This window comes from Brassica oleracea, chromosome C2 (assembly GCF_000695525.1).
Source record: "Brassica oleracea var. oleracea cultivar TO1000 chromosome C2, BOL, whole genome shotgun sequence".
Taxonomy (NCBI): Eukaryota; Viridiplantae; Streptophyta; class Magnoliopsida; order Brassicales; family Brassicaceae; genus Brassica; species Brassica oleracea.
Window position 1 is genome coordinate 5,378,456 of NC_027749.1, and position 23,701 is coordinate 5,402,156.

General features: G+C 35.9%; 3 protein-coding genes and 1 long non-coding RNA gene across 4 annotated transcripts; all 4 read right to left on the bottom strand.

The window, feature by feature from the left end:
* Positions 1 to 3,336: 3,336 nt before the first annotated feature.
* LOC106325275 lies at positions 3,337 to 4,381 on the bottom strand. The gene is made up of 3 exons (XR_001266858.1): positions 4,167 to 4,381; positions 3,711 to 3,861; positions 3,337 to 3,618 (listed from the first exon to the last, which is right to left on the bottom strand). It is a non-coding gene; the product is annotated as an uncharacterized LOC106325275 (long non-coding RNA).
* A 1,736-nt stretch (positions 4,382 to 6,117) lies between these two features.
* On the bottom strand, positions 6,118 to 9,963 carry LOC106326205 (homeobox-leucine zipper protein HDG8-like). The gene is made up of 10 exons (XM_013764224.1): positions 9,814 to 9,963; positions 9,614 to 9,731; positions 9,344 to 9,535; positions 8,337 to 8,768; positions 7,977 to 8,081; positions 7,644 to 7,850; positions 7,370 to 7,550; positions 6,909 to 7,168; positions 6,586 to 6,675; positions 6,118 to 6,486 (listed from the first exon to the last, which is right to left on the bottom strand). The coding sequence occupies exons 1-10, from the start codon at positions 9,930 to 9,932 to the stop codon at positions 6,118 to 6,120; spliced, it is 2,073 nt and encodes a 690-aa protein (XP_013619678.1). The 5' UTR covers positions 9,933 to 9,963.
* A 4,349-nt stretch (positions 9,964 to 14,312) lies between these two features.
* Positions 14,313 to 15,965, bottom strand: LOC106327695. Its single transcript, XM_013765925.1, has 5 exons — positions 15,511 to 15,965; positions 15,355 to 15,446; positions 15,180 to 15,237; positions 14,717 to 14,782; positions 14,313 to 14,632 (listed from the first exon to the last, which is right to left on the bottom strand). Exons 1-5 carry the CDS (start codon positions 15,772 to 15,774, stop codon positions 14,510 to 14,512), a joined length of 603 nt encoding a protein of 200 aa, XP_013621379.1. The 5' UTR covers positions 15,775 to 15,965; the 3' UTR covers positions 14,313 to 14,509.
* Positions 15,966 to 16,394: 429 nt separating this feature from the next.
* Positions 16,395 to 22,484, bottom strand: LOC106327696. The gene is made up of 2 exons (XM_013765926.1): positions 21,924 to 22,484; positions 16,395 to 16,627 (listed from the first exon to the last, which is right to left on the bottom strand). The coding sequence occupies exons 1-2, from the start codon at positions 22,380 to 22,382 to the stop codon at positions 16,583 to 16,585; spliced, it is 504 nt and encodes a 167-aa protein (XP_013621380.1). The 5' UTR covers positions 22,383 to 22,484; the 3' UTR covers positions 16,395 to 16,582.
* Between the last annotated feature and the right edge of the window lie 1,217 nt (positions 22,485 to 23,701).

The window sequence follows — 23,701 nt, forward strand, 5'->3', positions numbered from 1 at the left end:
AATTATACGAGATATTATTCAACTAGCAAATCTGGCACATAGAACACGAAGGAAGGGGAAAGTTGTGGACATGAGGCTTGAGCATGATTGTGAGTGGGATGATTGTGTTGTCCCACATATGGAAAGTATGGAATCTTCATTTGGGAGACGACGCTTGTTTGAGGAATCGTACCACCGCGGCATGCCAGGAAGTTTATAGTCGCAACCGCCAAATGCTGACACCGTTAATATATACACATTTTCTTCTCTTTACCAATTACAAATTTACACGTGTTAATCTGCATGTCCATCCGGTTTACCGTCAACTTTATTTCCATTTCTCTAGCTTTTTCACTAATTTTAGATATTTTTTTGGTCACTAGCTAAAATAATAGGTGTTAGTAGAGTTTGAACCGCGCTTTTATTTTTCTATTAAAATGACTAGGGGCTGTCACGGGCTACTCCCGGGTTTTTGTCTATAGTTTTAGTATTTATAGCTTAACATTTGTATTTGTAAATGTACATTAGAATTTATCATAAGTTACAAAATAATAAAAAATCTAATTTTGTTTGTATTTATTGTTTTTTTCAATGAATTCAAAATGGTTAAAACTCACAATTAGTTGTGTTTTTATACATTGAAAATTGTGTATAGTATGGTCAGAAAAATGTACTGACAGTTATTAAACTTTAGTAATGTTCAGAAATCTATTTTATTTTGATTATTTTGCTGTAAAATAATCGATAAATTTATAAATGATCTAACCATTGTTATGGCTTTAGAATTATTGAGCTCACGTTTATAGGTCTTCCGTCCTCAAAAGGAAGTACAAACCAACATATTAACTGGCTTCTTACTTGGTTTATTTCAATTGAGAAATTAAGTTCATTGGTCTAACTAAGTTTACAGCTAGGTAAACTTAGTTTGACCAAAACTGCAAAAGAGTATTGTCATCCAAATCGGGGCATAGTTCATGAGAACACAATACAAATTAAAATAGGACATAAACAAAACCAAACCAAAGAAAAAATCGGGCTTCTCTGAAAAAACTTGACATTTTTTTCTTTCAGAAATAAGCTAAGCTTCTTTGCCGAAAAATAAGATCCCTCACTCATGCTTACTAAATGAGGAACCTATGCTCTTCTTTCTTGGCATCGTCCTCCTCATCATCGCTTGTTAAATAAACTTTCTTTTCTTTCTTTACTACTGGATTTTTTTTTCTTTTTTGGTTGTAAATGCACTTATAAAATAGTTTTTTTGATATCATAGGACACAATCTAATTTTTTGTGTTAATCTTTTCATAAACTTAGAAACTGTCGTATTCAGTTGTTATATGTAACTATTTAAATAACTTCATAAATAAGTGTTCAGTTGGTTTGGAAGGCCAAACTAAATTTAGCTGTTACTTATCAAATCCACCACAAATGAAATTTCTAAATAAATCTCAAATCTATTTCAACAAAGAATTTTATAAAAACATATATACACACACATTGTAGTCATCATCCCTATCTTTTGTAATTTCTTCTCTTTTTGTTTGTCCATTTTTTTGCCTAGTGTATTTCTTTGTAACTTTGCTCCTGTTTGAGTGAGTGACAAAATAAAAATTTAATATCCTTTCTATAGTCTGGTTTATATCCTTCTGCTGCGGGCTTGCTTGTAACATCTGAAAGAAAACCATTGGTTATGGATGTTATGAACGTTATGGACTGGTACATTCATGATTATGCATTTGGCGTTCTTTTTTTCATTGACTAAAATGCTATCTTTTTTTATCTTCAGCATAGGAAGCGGGGATAAAAATACATCCACAGTGGTGAAGCCAATGAACATGGTCATATTTGTGGAGCTTCAGGTCCATGACTTAATCTAGAAAAGATATAGGTTTTCTGCATGATACTTTTCTGACTCATGTTGTATCTACCTGCAACATACTTTTATCATTTCTTTTGTTTTAAGCGAATTTGCTACGTTGGTTCTTCGTGGAACAAACCCAAAACCTTTTCTAGAAGAAGTGAGCCGAATCAAAAGAGAGAGAGAGTCATAAAATGTTGTGAAGCTTATCCATCTCTAGAAATCTGTAGAGGAAAACAACAGCGTCATCTCTTCTCTCCCGCAATTTCATATTCCTTCTCTCTGTATATCTCTCCCTCGCACCCATCTTCAACGCCAGTCTTCCAACACCCTAACCCCTTTTCTTATCCTCCTCCTACCACATTATTTAAGACTCCAGTGGCGGCTATGGCGATGATAATCATGACTACAACAGAGGTGACGTCAATTTCCCTCGTTGATCCGCACAAATGCTCGTCGTCTTCTCCAAGCGTCCATTGTCACTCACAGTTAGAGAAAATGGGATCTGTGGAGCCATTAAATACTGTCCACAATGGAAGACTGCTTTTTACTTCAGACCGTTCAAGCTCTTTCCGCTTCAGTGAAGCTTTGTCGAGCTCTTCAATCACATAGAAAGAGAAAACCTGGGATGAAAAGGAATCAGTGAGAATCTTCACTAAATCAGTAACATGTACGATCATGTTTAGAGACCTCCCCTAGCAATACAATATTATATTTGAAGGAGAGTAATACAAACCTGAAGAATGCGCAGTCTAGGATTCAAAAAGAAATTGGTCGCTTACCTTTAAAAGTTGAGAGATAATAATATCGAACATCATAGTCTGAGAGAGTTGAATAAATGACTTTAAAATCATTATTTATCACAGACTGCTTGTACATTTGGCGCATTAGCATCTCATTTATCCCCACAGCTGAATGCTTTCACACCCAAGAGGATGACGGTGCTTCTCATCACACTGAATAGCCATTGGATTTGCCAGGTCCTGTAATCATATTGAGAAGTAGAACAAAGGTGTTTAGTTTTTTTTCTGTTGATAGCCATTCAAAAACCTCTAAACATACAAAAAATGTCAAATCCAATTCCAGAAAATAAAGTAAAACCAGAGTATCTCAATATACACCTCTATATTGTTGAGTTTATTTTATATATATATATATATATATATATTCCCAAACACGGCACGTTATCTCTTCCCAAGTCTCACTGGTGCCAAATAACGTTGCTAGTGGAAAAGATAATGTAACACTTGAAGTTGAACTAACAGATAGAAGCTGCGACTTGAGAGGATATTAACACATGTGCGGTTAAACAAATGGCATGTAGAACTTAACAAGAATTGCAGTTTTAATACCAATTTCATCATATATTAGATAACATGAATTGCAGACCTGATACACATAACCTTAACAACAATGAGAGGACTGAATATGATTGTCGATATATAAGCTGCACCACCCACTGACTTCTCTTCCCTCGCCACATGTTCAACTTGAGAGAGAAATATAAACCAATTCACAATTTCATTTAAAAAACATGTGTAAGAGACTCATGACTCATATGAAGATACCCACATAACACACTTTTTTTTGTTCTTTCTTCTTCCTTTCCTAAACTCCTCTGCTTTATTTCCATCCCATGTTTCTCCATATAAATAAAGAAGGTCAGGCTCTCCTCTCATGGAAAACTCAGGTAAACATCTCTGGAGAGGCTTTACCTTTCAGGAACATCATAGAGACAAATCCTTGACAATGATGCAATGCGAGGCAATTCTCGGAGATACAACTACATGTCATGGAATTTCAAGCTCTGTTACTGACAATTCATCCCCATAAGCTAAAGTCTATTACTTCACTCTTAACATCTGTGAAACTCACATGTTTGATCCCTAACAAAATCAGAGACTTGTTAAAGTTTGAAGTTTTTTTTGTTTCACCAGCAATTCTCTTCCCGGTGATTGTGAATCATGTCACTAAAGGTCTCGCCGTGAAAAATCTCTCCGGTAGACTTCTGGCGTCGAACGGAAACCTGAAACATATTCAGAAAATAGCTAATCAGTCACTGAGGTTGACAGGTAACATTGAAAAGAGTTTTAAAGATGTTCTTTGAGAACATTCTTAAACGTTTATCGGCAAATCTTTTTGTATCCTCCTTCTGCAATGATGTGCATAGCAGCATCAGAAAAACTCGGTGCAATTCTCACTGATAAAAACTAAAGATCGATTATAAGAAAATAATTCAGAGTTCCAAAGAATAAACCTTTTAATGATAGCTAAACCTGAGTGCAAACTGCAAAGATTTGATTAAAACCTAAGACGAAATCAAGAACTCACAGTGCTGCCATGTGTTTAGGCAAGGCGTCCCGTCTTCTTTGCAGCTTGGGCAACCTCCTACCCCATCTCCGAAGCGTCCCTTCCACAGACCATTGTGGCTGATCTAATTATGAGAGTGTGAGAGAAAGATCAGTGAAGGTCAAAGACTCAAAACTTTATTGTCGGTTTAATGAATCTGTGAATAGAAGTGAAGAGGAAGACATAAATACTTGTAATTAAAGGGATAACAATGAGACATAAAGAAAGGTGAAGAGACTATTAGTTTCAACGGAATTAAAGAGCTCCATCGATTCATTCGTAAATAAAAACTTAGGTTCTACTGCTGATGTGGCAAAAGTATAAAAATTGATTGGTTAAATTTTTATGCTTACATGGATAGGCTGAATGTTGAATATATTCGACTTTTAGTATTGTAAGATAACTAATTCTAAATTATAATAAAATATGTTTTAACATTTCATTATGTAATACATACAGTAGAACCTCTATAAATTAATATTCGATAATTAATAATCTTTATAAATTAATAAATTTCGTCTGTCCCAACTTGGACTGGTTCAAAATTTGACACAAAACGATAATATTTTTTAGAAAATTCTATGTAAATATATGGTTTCATTAAAATTATAAATTAATAATTTATATCTATACATATTTTATATAAGTAAGAACCTATTATTATATTGTTTGTTTTATATTCGCAATGAACTTATCTTTATATTTACTTAACACTTCGTATATTTTTATGAGATTTACTAATATTATATCTAAAATCACATATAAGTTTTATGCAATATATATTATATACAACAAATAATACTATAATAAAATTAATATAAATTTCAAATTTCAAAAAATAATAATTAATACCTATACACAAAAATTAAATATTTTTCTTATCTTATAATAAATATATCTTCAAATAATAAATCTATGTTGAAAATGATTTTAAAATTTCTAGATCAATCGTCATATAATTGTAAAAATGTTTTTTTAAATATAATTCTACTGTATATTTTTTAATTTATTCATTCTTTGAAAACGCGGAATTGTCTCTTTTAAAATATTTATTTTTATAACATATGAATTTGTACTTAAAATTTATATCATGTGTTTTGTGAATTTGTTTAATAGTTTTTCTATATGTTTTGGATTACCAATATCTATGCAAAATATTAATTTTGAGCCCCCAAATTCTTTTGTTGTTGCAAAATTCACCTAAAAATTTTTCTATATTTTTCAGCGATACCAACTTATAATATTTAGGTTTTCTAATGTTTTAGAAACTAACCAATAAATTTAATAAGATGCAAATAAGTGATTCACCATTGAATTAAAATTTACCTATTTTCTAGGAACAAAATCTATAATATAAGTAAGTGGAGCCGATTTTAATTATATGTTTGGTAGCAATATAATTGGTTTTAATGACTTGGGTGAATTTAAATTTTAAAAATAAATAAATAAATAAATGGCAATGCTTTCTAAATAACATGAAATCCATGGACATAATCTTATTAGGGATTCTGCTTTAATAGTATATATTTTCTTATATTTTTAAATACTTTCATATTGTTTTATTACTCCGAAAAAAAAATCAATTATTTTGACTAAATAGAAAATTGTACAGAATTACTGTCAGTATTTTTTTGGTATTTTAATTTTAAAATTTTGAGTTAACCGTAAAAAAAATGTTTTTGATTTCTGAGTTTAAACATTTTCTATGGAAAAATTATAATAACCAACCAAAAGGCCCAAACAATAAAAACATTTTAAAAGAAAAACATAAAAATCATGTCTTTGAAAAATCATCACAAGCAATCAAATCATCCAAAATCCAGCATAAATAAAAATATCTCTACCAAAAGCATAAATAAAACAAAATAGTATATTCTCTCAAAACCAAAAGAAAAAAAAAAGAACAAAAGAGAATCCTCTAGAGAATATTCTCTCACTCAGGAGGACAATTGAGCATGACCTTGATGCTTTGAACAGTTTGGCTGATCAATCTACTCACTCTGTCCGCTGCATTCTCACTCACATTTCTGGTCTTACTGTTTTCATCAGAGATAAGGATCTGAAAAGCCAACATGAGTACAGTTCCCCGATTGTTGTCGCTTGAGATGGTGAAGCCAGAAGGAAGGATTGGAATATTCAAGGGGTCGACTTCCCCAGAGGCAGCGATACTCATTGTAGCCATGTCGAGAGGAGAGTACACTATCATGCCTCCTAATGCGTCCATGTAACACTCTTGTAGCACCATCATCTTCTTGTGTGGTTCTTGTACCATATTTTGTCCAATATCCCACGGTGGCGTAGGCTAATATTGGATATAAATACAAGTAAAGATTATTAGATGATTTATGTATACAACAACCAAAGATTAGTTATTAAGAGACAGTTCAGGGATTGTATGTACCTGGAGTAGGTTGATGTAGTTTGTTCCACTTGATCCGGTGGAAATGCGAGCGGTCTCAGTGATAGCGTTTCCATGACAAAGAACGTCCCACTGTTTGCATGCAAACGTGGTTTGTTGTTAAGATGCGACTCAAGACAACGGTAAGAGGGAAAAAGATGCTAATCTGAAGCTTTCAATAGGGATAATAGCATATATTAGATGTTCCAGACCATTGGTCCTTCATCGTATATACTATATTGTCGATAATAATGCATGCATGCAAAGGAAATAAAGAAACCTATAGAATGGCCTTTTGTCGTAGAATAAAAATAAAATAAAGAAACCTGGTGACGAGTGTCGTTGCTTCTCAGGCTGTTGAAGACTTGCAAAGGAGTGAGAGGGATTGAGAGACAAGATGCAGCACTGACAACTAAACCGGGTAGTTGACCGGGTTCCATGTTCATCCGGATCGAGATTCTGACTCCACATTTCGATTGCTGCGGGAACTCAACTTTTCCGGACATGATCAACATTTCGTTGAAGATTTTTACCATTCTTTCCCCTAATTTCATCACACTCTTTCTTCCTTCCACTGTCGGTATAGCTGCCAAAACATTATAGCTTTATCATTAACATCAGTGAGACTTTTTCCACTATCACAAATTAAAATACAACTTATCCAACATTATAATGTTAAGTTAAATTTCTTTGATACCTGTGAGACTTTTTCACTATCACAAATTAAAATATTAATTATAAGAAGAAATATATATAATTAGTAAAGTTAAGAATACTTGAAACATACTTTCACTCCAGTCAGTAGCCGGCATGATTAGGATGGTGGAGAGAGCCATTCTCTCACACATTCTCTCAAGGGTGACGATCCAACGCCTAGCTCCATAGCCCGAACCGCCGCTTACAAGCTCTCGATACATCCTATGTGTATCGGCTGTATGGTCCACTTCCACATGCTCTATCCACCTTACCTGGAATATTCCAGTAACATCAAATAAGATAATATAATGTATACATTTGTACGGATTGATAGACATGTTGAGGTCGTTCGAGGCAATAGACACCTCGGTGTGAGCATTGGGCAAGGATCGGATGAGACAACCAGAAGGACGTTTATAACAAGATGGACTGATCGATTGGTCAGAGTTAACGATGTGTTGTGACACATCAGCAATAATCCAGAGCCTTTCACCGATCTGTTGGCAGCATCTTACAATCATAAACTCCCTTGGTGGCACTAGTGGCGACAATATGTGTAGTTGCTCCCATATCTATCAACATTCAAAAATATATCACATATATTAAGATCGAATCAGATTTTAGAGTAGGACCATATATAGTTCATAACTAATTTGGTTGATAACGTTTTTAAGTTCCACAGTGAAAATACTTTTTACCATTTGCAAGACATTGCAGTTTTCTTTTATTGGAAGCTCGGATCCGAGCGTATGAATCGTCTTGGCCTTGTTCACGATCGTTGGAAAAAGCATTTTCCATTTCTCCTACAATAAAAAAGTGCATGTCACATTTGTCTATAACTATGTCCAGCACTAAGGAGTGTATCATTTTTTTCCAAAACACATTTAAACCATTGAAAACTGCAAAAATAAGAAGAAATGTCCGATTATAATGCATTGTCTTCTAATTGATTCAGAAAAATATGTATAATATAAAGTTTGAGAATTCATATTAAAAACAGATATCAAATGCAAATGCAGCAGTTAATTTGTATTTATTTTGCATAATTGAATACATACCAAATCTAAGAACATATCAATCAAGCTTGTTGCCTCAATAGGAACCACCGTGACATCTTTAGAAGACTCGACACGAGCACTCAAGTTCCTGAAATGTTTGATTGAGTGCGAGAACTTCTCATAGCTCTCTTGATCAATCACATATGTTCCATCGATAGACGACATAACCCAAAGAGCTTCATCGGTAAGAAATAGCTGCTTAAGCTCTTCAACCGCAATTGCCGCAGTTTCAGACAGCTGCGGTATATCCATTTGGGGTAGTAGTTGTGGTTGGATGGTTTGAGATTCTGATGGGCTAGGTTGCTCGAAGGGATTGTATGGATTCATTCCGTATGAGGTGAGAGCTTCAAAAGTTTGCCGTCTTTGAACAGAAGTGAGTGAGTCCAACATGGTTTGTTGATACTTGTTCTTGGCTGCCGCCAAGCTGTCACTCTAAAATTTATTTTAAAACATATGTATTAGTATGGATTATCAGTTAGAAACAAAAAAAAAATGCATTTTCATGATACTACTACTCCATTGCTTTAATTATTATAATGGTGAAAGCCGTTAGAAAAAAAAACTATTATAATGGATTACTTTGTTTGAAAATAATTTTCTCGCTAATAAGTAGAGTTTACAAAATTATTATATTGAGCAATCGTTAATACATAAATAAATATATACATCATATAACCAATAGTTTACTATTGATCTGATACGTGTAATCATATTCAACATACCAGTATCTAATTTTTAAGTTATATTATCATTTTCGGGTAGAGATAAATATCATTTTGTTTCATAAATCAACATGAATAATATGATGATGGATCAAACAAATATCACAAAATTCTAATATTGATATATGTGTTGGTTTAATAACTCTGAGATCCAATCCGGCTACGTGACTAATTCATGGTCGAACCAATTATTAGATTCAATCTAATTATGTAAGTTCATGGTCGGATTGGTTCAGGTCGGTCCAGTTTTAAAAACACTTTAGAGAAATGAAATCGAATGATTACCTCCGCTTTGAAGAGAGGGTTTTCTAGACGCAGCTTATGGAGATTAGGTTCGCGTTCCTCTCTGCCGAATGGAGGACCGCCACAAGGTGGACAAGTCACATTCTTTAAAGCCTCTAACATCGCAGCATTTTCACATTGGAGCTTTTCATTTTCTGCACGAAGCAATATGTTTGAAGTTCTCTCATCTTGAGCCTATAGCAAATGAAAAATATATTAATAAAATAAAATTTAGTTTAATATTAAATATAAAGGATTTGCTAAGATAGTTACTTTGCGTTGAGTTCTTTTGTTCTGAAACCAAAATTTGACTTGGTTTATCTCAAGGTTTAACTCATTGCAGAACTTTTGTCTCTGTGATTCGTTTGGATGAGGACATTCTCTGAAATACCTTCATTCATAAGAAATTAAAAATCAGTGATTAAAAAGTCAACAAATTTTCAAAACTAATAAAGATTGATAAATAGATTTACGCTTCTAGCATCTGGATCTGTTGAGGACTGTGACGATGACAAATCCTCTTCTCTTTTGACATGGCGTTTACTGAAGTATAGTGTTCGTTGTCTTGGCTTCCATCACCATCATAATCCATTTTGTTCTTCACATAGGAGAAGTAGATTTGCTTCCGTAACAATGCTGTTATTTTTTGTTAATTCACAAGTTTGTGCGCATTTATATGGAAAAGGTGGTGCAATGCTAATTAAAAAAGTATACAAGTATATAAAATGGAAATAAAGGGAAAATATAGATATTACTTTTTGAGTGGGTAACTATTATATGTAAAAAGGGTAATTCTCAATTTTCTTTAATTCAAATATGTATTAAAGATATATACTAGATTTGTCTTGTGTTCAATGTTCTGACTTCTGAAATTCAAATATGTATTAGAGATAGCAGTTAAAAAAACAGATTATCAGTGATTCAAGACTGAAAAGCATGAAATTTGAAAAAAAAATTCGCTAATTTTTTTTTACGAGAGAACTAATCTCGTATGACCAGTTCTAATCGAACCCAATGGCTCTCAATATCTACTATGAATACACTCCAGGCATATTGGGTTAGTTCATTATCATACCGAATAGTTATCGAGTCTATTCTGAATCGGCCCATAAACATAACTTACGATCTGGTCCATACAATTATTCTGAATCATATGATTAACCCATATTCGAATCAACGTTTAAGGTTGAAATCTTATATTTCTTTTTGTGTCTATAGCCAACTTTCAATCCATATCTAGATTAGTCAAGATCAAACACAGATTTTCCAGAGTCAAGATCAAAAATATATTATCGAATATTCGATCAACCATTGATCCAATCAAATCAACAATCAAACTTGTTTCTTTTTTACAAAAATCAAGCTATATGGATTTTCCCATATTCAAATAGGGCTGAGCAAATAAACCGAGCCCGAAAACCCGAACCGAATCCGATCCGATAAAAATGAATCGGAACCGATCCGAACCCGACGTAAATATCGAATGGATCTTATTTTATGGTATTTCGGGTTACGGGTATTATCCGAACCGAACCCAAACATAAATTGATACCCGATAGAACCCGAAAGATTTCAAAATTCCAAAAATAACTTATACGAAACATGATCTCAATTCCTAATATGTATCTAAGATACCTTAAGATATTATTGAACATCTAAAATAATTATCTATTACATGAAAGATTGATGGTTGAAGGTTGCAGTTGAAACTTGAAGTTTTTAGATTTTGGTTTTGTTTTCATTGAATAATGTTTCTTATTTCATGAGAACTTGGTTTCCATTTTATGCTCTCATTTATTTGGTTTTTCTTTTATCAATAACTATGTTTACCTTTCGTTTGGTTTTGAATGATCTCGTTTGATGTTTCTTTCTTATTTTTGAATTGATTTTACTTATGTTTTGATTACAAAATAGGTATAAATCAAGTATTTTTAAACCGAAGAACCGATTGGGATCCGAATCCGAAAGTACAATAGGTTGTACCGGTTCTTTGAATATTTACTAACCCCGACCCGAACCGGATAGAACCCGAACCGGTCCCGAACCGAATTTTCATATAACCCGAATGGAGCTGATTTTGATAAACCCGAAAAACCGAGATCCGATTGGACAAAACCGAAACCCGATTGGGATCCCAAATGTCCATTCCTATATTCAAATATTACACATTTGACCAGCAGATTGGATTGGATTCATCAAAATCATACCATCATATTAATATTGGTCCAGATATAGTGTTGGGTTTGCGAGTTGACCCGCCCGCCCAGCGACGGATCGAATCACTTTTTATTCAAAAAAATAATCCGCTTGACCCGTAAACAAAAAATCTAAAAGGCGCATCCGCCCGCCCAAACCCACCGGAACTACGGGTAATATTAATTATATTAAAAATAATTATATTAATTCTTTTTTAAAAAATAATATTAAAATAATATATTTATAATTAAAATTTTAGAAATATTTTATATTTTTAATAATTTTTACCAAAATAGTTTTTAATTTTTTTTACCAATCAAAGATGCTAGTAGTATTTGATAATGAGCTGTCAGCAAACCAAACGCCCAAAACGTTTGCAAGTGAACCAATCAACGTTTAGTTTGATGTGAAACCTCCGATTGGTAAGGAGATTCGCTTTAGGCTTTGACTTTAGAATTTTGGCTGTAGAGATTTTAACTTTAAAGGCTGTGTTATTCTAAATATTTTTAAAAGTCTGATTGGTATCAAAAGCTTTACAAACTGTGACTATTATAAAAGCATATATTTATATTATAAATTACGTACAAAAACTAATATAAAATCTTTAAGAATGCAAAAATCTTGAAAATAAAATATGAGAAAGTATTCAGAACGACAAAATTGAATAATCAAAAATTACACTAAGCAATGGAATAAATTGAAAAAAATAGATGAAGTTGTTGAGTGTTTATATTAGGGGTGAACGTTTGGGTCTCCATTTAGGTTTTGGTTCAGGTCTACTCGGGTTTCAGATTTTTGGGGTCAAAGATTTCAGCTCCAAAATTTTAAACCTGTTCGGATATTCAATTAATTTCGGTTCGGATTTGGTACTATTTTTTCAGATCGGATTCGGTTCGATTCTTCGATTCGGATTTTTGCCCAGTCTAGTTTATATGTGTAAAAATTCTAAAACACACATCTTTTGAAACAGGGGAAGGAAGTATTATGTAATTTGAAACAAGAAATTTGTGAAAATTTATCAATACAATGTATTTTATTTATTTTTTGTCATAAACAATAAGAATTTATGTTTATAAAAAAAAAAGTTGAAATTTAATTTGATTTAGTTTAATTTTTATTAGATTTTAGTTTTGTTATGTTACATATTTTTATTTTATTGTTTTAGTTTTAAAAAAAAAAAAAAAAAAAAAATTCACAGCATGTAAAGTCTAGTTTATCTGGTTTTAGAACAAACAAATATTCAAGGAGTATATAGTTAATAGTCGACGGTTGACAATTGTAGAAATTTTTTTTAAATACAATTAATTATGTTTAATGGGATTAATCAAATATTACTTTTGATATTATGGAAAAAATTATATTATAGGGACAATTTAAGGTTGGAATTATACCGCATGGATAACTATGTTATTTTTTTTTCGGTTTTGACAATTTTCCGGAGAAAAAATTGAAAGTAAAAGCCTGATTAATTTTGTTTTGACTTTCACGGCCGTAGAATATTCTAAAGCCCCAACAGTCTTACACGCCAATCGGAGAGAATTGTAAGAAATTTTGTTAACAGCTGTCTCAACCGTAAATGCTAACACGTAACACCGTAACCGCTACGGCTAAGAGTGAACCTATCAAGGTATTTGAAAATCAGCCAAACGCTTACACCGTAATAAGCATAGATAGCACTTGTGCACGGTGAGTTTAGATGAAGCACCACCGCCTCTAGGGTCAAATATGCCAACGGGATGCGACTTTCAAAGATTCAAAATCTTCGAGAGTGCTCCTTCTTGCCGCCGAGTCTAGCTTCGAGCTCACCAACTTCCCTGCAGTACTATCACCTGATCACCTCTCTTTCTTTCGCTAAATTTCTCAGAAGCCATGAGAGGGTAAAACTTCAATGATGAAGAACAGTTATAGCTAGTCTCTTAAATCATAGTAGCAGGAAGTTAGCTGATGTTGAGCTCTGCTGGTTTCTGGTTACTTAAGCTTTTCTTGTATCCACTACAACTAGTCTACATATGTTTAATCTTTGTCTTATATATTTTTGTTTTTGTCTAGTTTCCAATTCTAAATGGTGAGAAAGAAGAGAAGGTTCAACTCAGGACTCTGAGACAAGACATTCAGACGGTATGCATGTTTTTTCCAGCTATCGTTTCCTTCTATCAACTTTTGGATGAATTCTGCACAAGCTCGATCAAGTGCCCACTATGATCCTCATCATAGCCTCTTATGCGCTGTCTCAGGGTGTAAAAAAGGGTTAAACCAATTGTTTCCTCCGAGTTAAACTGTCAGGAAGTTGTTTCTGTTGTTTTCTTTTTTTCTTAGTGGAATCAAATTGGTAAGGTATAAATGAAACTGCTTCACTGACTTTTAACGCATGTGGTACGTTTGAAGTCAGCTTAAAGTTCATCCTAGTTACTGGCAGATTCGATGATCTAACTTTGTGTTGTAAGCTTTTTCACATCTAAATCAATTTCAGTCTTCAATTTAACAGTTGTCTTGTGGCCCCCTTCCGCCAGTCCTTCGAGTCTGGAGTAAAAGATTTCGTTTCCCTTATTGTGCTTTTTGACTTCATCAAATATATTCAATCCCACAGTTTTGTCAGGCTGAGATAAATCTCAACTGTGACAGTTCTTGCACAACTCCCAAGTGTTCTCAAGTCATGTTCATGTCCAGTGCTATTAGCCTGCTGTAATTATTTGGCTGTAATGTTCATGTTTGGTCAATTAATATGGCATATCAGTGTTAATGCGAGAGGTGTAAGCGTGAGAGATGGCTGAGAAAGTTTACGAGCCCAAGCAGGGTATAGTTTTCTTCCCCCCTTATATATCATAAACAGTACATGCCAAGAAATAATAGACACATATACACAATGCTCAATGACTGTAATCTTATATGTAAAATCAAACTAAAAGAAACTCAAGGTCCTAAAATTATGAAGCGAGTTGATGAAAGCAAATGGCTGTAGTGTGAAAGCCTTCTTCAGCCAATTAACTCTGAGCTGGAGTCATCAGAAGGCCATATCACGGTCTCCATGAGGCGTTCACGCATCAACGCCAAGTTCTCATCGGATATATCTTGGTATATCTTCCCATGGTCGCATTTCTACAAGCAACAACAAACTATACAAGATTAGTTTTGAGTCTTTTCTGGTTCACATGGCAAAACCGGAGAGGCGGGAGATTGTACCTTGATCCACTTGCCATACAAGTGGAGCCGCGTGATCATCACTCTTTCCGCAAGCTCCTGATTTTCCTACAAGTAAGTTAAAAGACAAAGCTCTCAGATGAGACAACAAAAGTACTCTTCTGTCTTGCCATGTTGATATATTTTCTATACCAAAAGCTGTAAACAAGGCTGAATCAAACATAGTATATCACAACACAGAGTGTGGTTTTATGATAAGAACAAAACCTATGAACTTGCTTATTCTTATTCCAATTCCATAAAGTGAGAAGAACTGTCAACACAAAGGCTGATCCAAACCCTTTTAGTAAAATAATTTGCTGAGATAAGTCTTGTATATATACTAGAGTCCTCACTAACTGCTCTATAACCACCCCACCAGAGCTACAAACAGCTACAAACAGTCCTACGCTAGATATAGTAGAGACCTGCTGCTTAACTTATTCAACTAGGCTTATAGGATTACCTTGCCGAGTTTGCGGAGGAAACGTTTACCATCGGTTGGTCTGTTTGATACGACGTAACTGTTGTAAAACAAAAGCAGACACATAAAGATCAGAAGCCAAAAAAATGATCACCTAAGTGCTTTTGTTGATGCAATTCATCCTTATAAAGAACTTGGAGAGCAATAAGAAACTCACTTATAGAACCAAGTGTACCGGGGAGGATTCATTTCGTAGAGCTGATGAAGAACCGTCCTCACAGCTTTATATGTAAAATAGTTAATAAGTTGCTGCAAAACAAGAAAAGTCAGAGACATAAACATTTTGACTCCTCTCAGAAACAATCATTCTCACCGTTTTGACATCTCCAAAGGTATCATCGTAGTTCCCAGCAACGTCCTCGTTCACAATCAAGAGCTTCCTTTTGCTCCTCGGATTCGCTATCCTCGGTACACGCTTCGAAGAAAGCCTGAAAACAATGCCCGAGCCAGCAAAGGAGCTCCCTAGTTCCAGCTTTCTTGCACTGCCAAGGATCTTCTTCTTGCTCCTCGTGTGAGCATCCTTACATAAACATGAATCCATCACCGATGAGCCAACAACAAACAGGGCACCCACCATTACTCCAAACAAAAAAAGATCAAAACTTTGACTGGGGAAAGCGAACTCCAAGAAATCAAGAACACAGTAGGTGGATCTATGGTGAGAATCAGACCAAGAACAAAACAGAGAAACAGAACAAAACAGAGAGAGAGAACACGAGTTGGGTGTGTAAGATGGAAAATGGCCGTTGAATACTAGCCAGTCAAAATCAGGGACAAGTTCTTTAGATATTTTATTATATTTTTTTTAAATTCTTAAACGCAACAAAGCAAAGGCAAAGTAGAAAACCACCGGGTGGGCTTTCGGGTTCACATGGACACGTTTGTACTTATTGTCTTCTTGTAACTTTGCGTAAATGAGGAACAACACTAAAAAGTAATGGACAACCTATATAGCACATGGCCATCTCAGAGGAAGAGAGTCGCAATAGCCACGAGTTCGAGCTCAATCTACACGTGAATGGCCTCGAACTAAAAACGTGTTCTTAGTATTATAATAGTATGTGAATGGGTCAAAAAGACAAATTTTTCGATCGGATCTATGTGTGATGATTCTACTTGAAATGATATCTATGTTCTTAGAATGCATGCACCTTCTACTCTGTTATGACATACATGATACAACTAATAGTAGTCGGGAACTTGAACGGCCAGTCTTATTTTGCTGGTGAGGAACGAACTCGGGAAACATTTAGTCATGTTGTCTAGATACAGATTTTTTTTTCGTGGAAACGAGTTTTAACATTTGACATTTCGTGGGAACGTATTTGTACAAAGTTGACTGACTAACACTCGACTCCACCGTTGTGTGGTGTTGAGAGTAGTAGTTACTCGGTGATTAGCATCTCAGCTTCATTCACCATTCCTGGAAGCTGCCCATTCCAAAGAAACATAAAACTTATGTTAGTGCACTACAATCCCAGCCTGAATCACTTTGCAAGTTGGCTCGTTTGAAAAGGATTTAAGGCAATAAACACTCAGAGAAACCAGACCAAAGTCATAACATTTGATCCAGTCTTGTGAATAGCATTCTAGCAAAACATCACTTCCGGTTTATCAGCTACCAATACGAGCTAAAGAGAAGCAAAAACCAGGGGATGCAGCCCATGTACAATCCGAAAAAAAAACAGCAATGAGAAAAGTAATAAATTTACTGTATATTCTCTCATATTTCAAAAAGAGATGATCTTTTAAAACCCTTTTTCAAGCTTTTTGCTTTTACCCTTTGTGTTTGGTTTGGTTTACAGGAAAGCTTACATTTTGTTCATTTAGAATCCCAAACACATAAAGCTAAGAGGAAACAATCTACAAATCTATCAACCCTTTCCAATGAATAGTCACCCGTATCAATATCAATTTTAAGACCCACTGAACAATTGAACCCAGAAACTCAAAGATTCCAGAATCTGAGACGGTAATAGGAGGATAGATTCCCGAACTAGAAACCCTACTTGTGGATTCGAAGAATGGGGATACACAAACCTAAAAGATGATCGTTGGGAAGAAAGATCTTCTTAGACGTTACGTGTTCGTAAGCGAAGCTTGAGTAAAGCTCTTGCTAGATAACTTGAGAGATAAGTAAGATAGGAAAATAGTTTATTGAATTGTGTTGTTCTTGGCTATCGTAAGAACTACATATATAGTATAGCTAAAACAAAGATAAGGCTGAAGCTAATCCTTATCATAAAAGTAATAGGAATCATAAACTAACTTGATAATGATAAAACTAAAAACCAAACGAAAATCGTTAAAACCGGTAGTGACGTGTCCTGTCACAATACTCCCTCCTTCAGAACATTCTTGGCCTCAAGGATGAAAATCAGGAAATTTGGCAATGAAATCTTGATAGAACTCCCATGTTGCTTGCTGAGGAGTTGAACCCTTCCATTGGACAAGAAGTTTAGTGACTGGTCTGTTTTGCCGATTGACCATTTTCTTCTCCAAAATAAGTTCGGGTTCCTTGTCTATCCCCACGTCATTGAGGTATTGAGGCAGCGTAGGAGCCGAGCTTGGTGGGTTAGGGCACAACTTGAGCTGACTTACGTGAAACACGTTATGGATTGAAGAAGTCGATGGAAGCTCAAGCTTGTAAGCTCGCGAACCAACAGGATATTGTATGCGAAAAGGGCCGTAGTAACGAGGTGAGAGCTTATGAGGCATGTGTCGCCCTTTGAGAGAGTGTTGGCGATACGGCTGAAGCTTCAAGTAAACATAATCTCCAACTGTAAATTCACGATCAGAACGTCTAGAATCCGCATATTGTGTCATTCTGTTTTGAGCCCGAAGGAGGTGAAATTTCATCATATCAATGACTGCTTCTCGCTTCTGAAGCGACCTGTCAACAGCTAGGGAAGAACTTTCACCAGGTAAGTAAGGCATGTGAATTGGAGGTGGTTGTCCGTAAATGATTTCAAAAGGTGTACTATGAATGGCCGAGTGGTATGTTGTGTTGTACCACCATTCTGCAAGGGGAAGCCAGGAACTCCAAGAGCGTGGAGAATCAGACACCATACACCGTAGGTACGTTTCCAGAGTCTTATTAGTAACCTCTGTTTGGCCATCAGATTGAGGGTGATAGGCTGTAGAGAAGTTGAGATCGACGCCATGAACTCGAAACATTTCTCTCCACACATCGCTCAAGAAAGTTGGGTCACGATCACTGGTAATGTCCTTAGGCATTCCATGTAGTCGAAATACATGATCCATGTATAATTTCGCAACGTCCATAGCCGTATACGGGTGTGATAATGCCATGAAGTGGGCGTTTTTACTGAGCCTATCAATGACCACAAGGATACAATGTTTTCCAGCAGAGGGTGGGAGACCTTTTCTATGAAATCGAGGCTGACTGATTCCCAAACACCTGCAGGGACCGGAAGAGGCTGAAGAAGACCAGGCTTGGCAGCTAAATCATACTTATTCTTCTGGCAGGTATGGCAGTTACGAACATAATGTTGAGTTTCTGAACTCATCTTAGGCCAAAAGAACAATGTTTTGATGCGTTGCAAAGTTGAGTCACGGCCTGAGTGTCCTCCTATTGCTGAGTCGTGGAGCCAATTAAAAATGTGGAGCTTGACTGATTGATCATTGCCTACTACAAGTTTTCCCCTGCGACGTAACTCGCCGTTTATGAATGAGTATGCTGGGTGAAGAGACTTGTTTACCTGCAGCTCTGCGATGATCTTTTTAAGAACTGGATCAGTTTCCCACAAGGCTTTCAATTCCTCATAGAACCCATGATGGATCTGAGATAATGTAAGTTGAAGCAGCTGAGAACCAGAAACGCGGGATAGTGCGTCTGCTGCGACGTTTTCTTTGCCCTTTTTGTAGTGAATTTCAAACGTGTAACCCATCAATTTTGATAGCCACATGTGTTGAAATGGTGTAGTGATCTTCTGCTCCAATAAAAATTTGAGGCTCCTTTGATCGGTTCGAATGATAAACATGTTATGAGCCAAGTAAGCATTCCATGTTTGGACTGCATGGACCACTGCAAGAAGTTCTTTTTCGTAAACTGAGAGGTTCTGGTGTCGAGGCCCTAGTGCTCTGCTGATGTAGCATATTGGATGGTTGTCTTGCATAAGCATTGCACCTATACCGGTCTGAGATGCGTCTGTTTCGACCACAAATGGCTTAGAGAAGTCAGGCAGAGAAAACCAAACGAAAATCGTTAAAACCGGTAGTGACGTGTCCTGTCACAATACTCCCTCCTTCAGAACATTCTTGGCCTCAAGGATGAAAATCAGGAAATTTGGCAATGAAATCTTGATAGAACTCCCATGTTGCTTGCTGAGGAGTTGAACCCTTCCATTGGACAAGAAGTTTAGTGACTGGTCTGTTTTGCCGATTGACCATTTTCTTCTCCAAAATAAGTTCGGGTTCCTTGTCTATCCCCACGTCATTGAGGTATTGAGGCAGCGTAGGAGCCGAGCTTGGTGGGTTAGGGCACAACTTGAGCTGACTTACGTGAAACACGTTATGGATTGAAGAAGTCGAAGGAAGCTCAAGCTTGTAAGCTCGCGAACCAACACGATCTTGTATGCGAAAAGGGCCGTAGTAACGAGGTGAGAGCTTATGAGGCATGTGTCGCCCTTTGAGAGAGTGTTGGCGATACGACTGAAGCTTCAAGTAAACATAATCTCCAACTGTAAATTCACGATCAGAACGTCTAGAATCCGCATATTGTGTCATTCTGTTTTGAGCCCGAAGGAGGTGAAATTTCATCATATCAATGACTGCTTCTCGCCTCTGAAGCGACCTGTCAAGTATTTGCTCCTCCAAAGCGATTTCGTCATCAAACTCTGTTGGATCACCTTCTAAAAGTAAGAACTCAGAGCGCCGATGCTTAAGCTGATGACCAGGGGTGAAGGGTTCCTCGCAATACATACACAGACCTTTACGCTTTCGTTCCTGCATCTCTTCGAAAGAAACACGTTTCTGCGGTGCGTTAGGGATGAGTGGTTTATTGTTTTGATTCCCCGTGGTGGTAGTTGCAGTCGGTGGTGTGATGTTGTATTGGTTCTTGTTTGGAGTGAAGTTTGATCGTTGAGATGAGTTGAATGTTGATCGCTGCGTTTTTGTTGGAGCGTGTGACAGAGATAACTCGTGGAGTTTTGCTATCCGTGCTGCTGCTGGTACGGTTGTGACGTTGAATTGGCGGACGTGAAGAGCAAGATGTTGATTCATGTTTGTCAAGAAGATGCTCAAAGCATGACCTGGAGCAAGTGTGATTCTTGTACTAGCACAATCGAACTTGTCGAGGTAAATGTCAATAGAGTCGTTTCCTTGTTTCAAGCTTACTAACTCTGAAGAGCAAGATGTTGATTCATGTTTGTCAAGAAGATGCTCAAAGCATGACCTAGAGCAAGTGTGATTCTTGTACTAGCACAATCGAACTTGTCGAGGTAAACGTCAATAGAGTCGTTTCCTTGTTTTAAGCTTACTAACTCTGATAATGGGTCGTCGAAAAGCTCACTGAAGCGCTCTGATATTGCAGGAACATATTCCAGCCATAATGGAAACATGTTATAACGGTTGGCCATATATGCATGGTGCCATTGTAGAGCTTTGCCTGTCATATGGAGAGAGGCGAGACGAACCTTCAGTTCTGGTGGGGTGCTATCAATAGAGAAGAATTGCTCGCAACGATAAATCCATTCTCGGAGTTCAGAACCATCAAACATTGGGAATCCAATTTTTGTTAGCCGTGTTGACAAGCTATTGGGGATATTTTGGTGTTGGTTCTGGTTTCGTTGATCTTTAGTTGCGCTCTGTTCTGTTGCTAGTCGGTCTAGTGGTTCTCGTCGGTGCTCTGTTCCTGCTGCGGTAAGATCAGATGATGTTTGTTCTTCATGTTGTTTCCCTTCGCGTTGATTAAAGGGTTGGGAGTTAGCAAAATATTTTTCTAATGTCTCTTTGAGAGCCGAGATTTCTCCCCCGAGTTCTTTGCGTATCTCTTCACTTTGTTGAGTTTGTGAAGCACGCAAATCTTCAATTTGTTTGTTCATCTCGTTTAACATGGTGGTTTGTCTGGTGTCCATAGCTTGGTCCTAAGGTATTGATTGCTCTGATACCACTGAGACGGTAATAGGAGGATAGATTCCCGAACTAGAAACCCTACTTGTGGATTCGAAGAATGGGGATACACAAACCTAAAAGATGATCGTTGGGAAGAAAGATCTTCTTAGACGTTACGTGTTCGTAAGCGAAGCTTGAGTAAAGCTCTTGCTAGATAACTTGAGAGATAAGTAAGATAGGAAAATAGTTTATTGAATTGTGTTGTTCTTGGCTATCGTAAGAACTACATATATAGTATAGCTAAAACAAAGATAAGGCTGAAGCTAATCCTTATCATAAAAGTAATAGGAATCATAAACTAACTTGATAATGATAAAACTAAAACCAAACGAAAATCGTTAAAACCGGTAGTGACGTGTCCTGTCACAGAATCTAATCAATATCTTCTCCAATACATCCTCTAGAACCCTATAGAAAACCCACAAGCTGCCATCTATACATCATGGCGTCAATTGGTTCATTATTACCAAAAAGTCCGAAAATTCAAATTAGATTACACATCAAAACTCAATAAAGTTGCCAACTTTGAGATAAATTTCAAAAACCCAGAAACGCAGCATTCTACTAATAGGTTAAAGAAATCAACTTTACCTGGAGAAAACTCTTCCAAGAACATCCAGAGACGCCGCACGAATGCACAGTCTTGAACTGGTCAATACCAAGCTTCTTGTTGATAAACCCAACCTTGAAGTAGATCGAATCCGTGGGAGGCAGATCGACCTTGATCTCATCCACATCCAACCAGATAAAGAGCCGCTTCACCTGAATGCCCTCGAGCTCGGTGATGGAGCCGTAGCTGATGCGTCCGGACACGGTCCTGTCGTAGCGAACGCGGTAGTCGAATTCGATTTCGCAGGACCTGGCTAAGCGGACGACGAACCGGCCGTCGTCGGAGAGGGTGAAGTTGGTGACGGAGTCCGGCAAGAGGCCGCTCGGGAGGCCGTATTTGGGGAGGAGGTCGTAGACGGTGGAGAGGGAGAGGGTCGTTGTGGTGAGGAGGGTGAGAGAGAGGAGGAAGAGGGTTGAGAAAGAGAAGCGGTGGAGGGCCATGCTTTGTTGGAGGATTAGAGAAGAAGAAGGAGAGAAAGACTTCCGGAGATTTTGATGGGCTCTTCTCCCTTTGTTGATTGTTGCCACGCAAATCCAACAATATTCAACTCAATCAAAAGTTTAGTTTTTAATGTTTTCAAACATTTAAAACTATATTAAATTTTAACCATAAATATATTTTTATCACTGATTTTCCAATAAAATCAAATTAATTACATTTTTTATCACCGATTTTCAGTAAAATCAAATTGATAATATTCAATAAGTGTAATATTTTATAATGTATATTATTAAATAATAAAAACGTTAAAAATTAAAATATTTATAGAGTGAATTCGTTGAATATTCAAAAAAGAGTGAAAAATGAATAATATAGCTACGCAACTGTAATAATCAGATGATGGGGACAATGAGCATGATAAACTAAATCCAAAAATCCAACTAAATCTGATTTGATAAAAATAAATTTGAACCGGATTGAATTCGATATAAATACCGAATGAGTCTTGTTATACGGTATTTTGGTGGCTGTGGATTTTATCCGGTCGAATGAATATCCGAAAAAACTCTAAAAATTCAAAACTTCAAAAAGAAACTCATATCAAACCCGAACTCACTTCCAAATAAGTATCCAAAATATTATTAAGTATCTAACTTAAATATTTATTATTTAATTAATCAACTCAAATTCTTAGTTCATTTTTATTTTGGTATTTGGTCAAAATTTAAATTTTCACGTGTTAACAACAACCTTTGAAATTCAATTATGAATAAGTTTGATTTTTAAGTTTAAACATTACTGCTTTATTTTGAAAATTAAATAATGCTTCATACTTTTGCTAATTGTTAGTTTTAACTTGTTTATGTTTTTTTTCCTCTTAACGACTACTTTTTCCACCAAATTTTTTGTTGGTGACAATTGTTAAACTTGCCAAGTTTGTGAACTAAATATCTATTTTTGAACCGCAAACAAGTATGCGAGTAACCAAAACTCGATGTAGAACTGAACCCAAAGTTAAAACGGGTTCAACTAATTAGTTTTTGATGTTTCGAACCGAACTTGAACGAAATTCGAACCGGACTTTAAAAATATCGAATAGGATCAAATTTCATGCCTCCAAAAGACCGAAATCCGACTGAACTCGAACCAAATCCGACTGGACACTCAAACGCCCATGCCTATATATTCTCTAATGTATGCATCATTTTAATCTACTATACTTCATTTGTTTGAACTTCAGAACAAGAAGAGTATAAATCTTTGGATTAAAACAGTGTTTTGAAATTTGAAAATTCTTTATATGTAAAGAAGAAGTCTG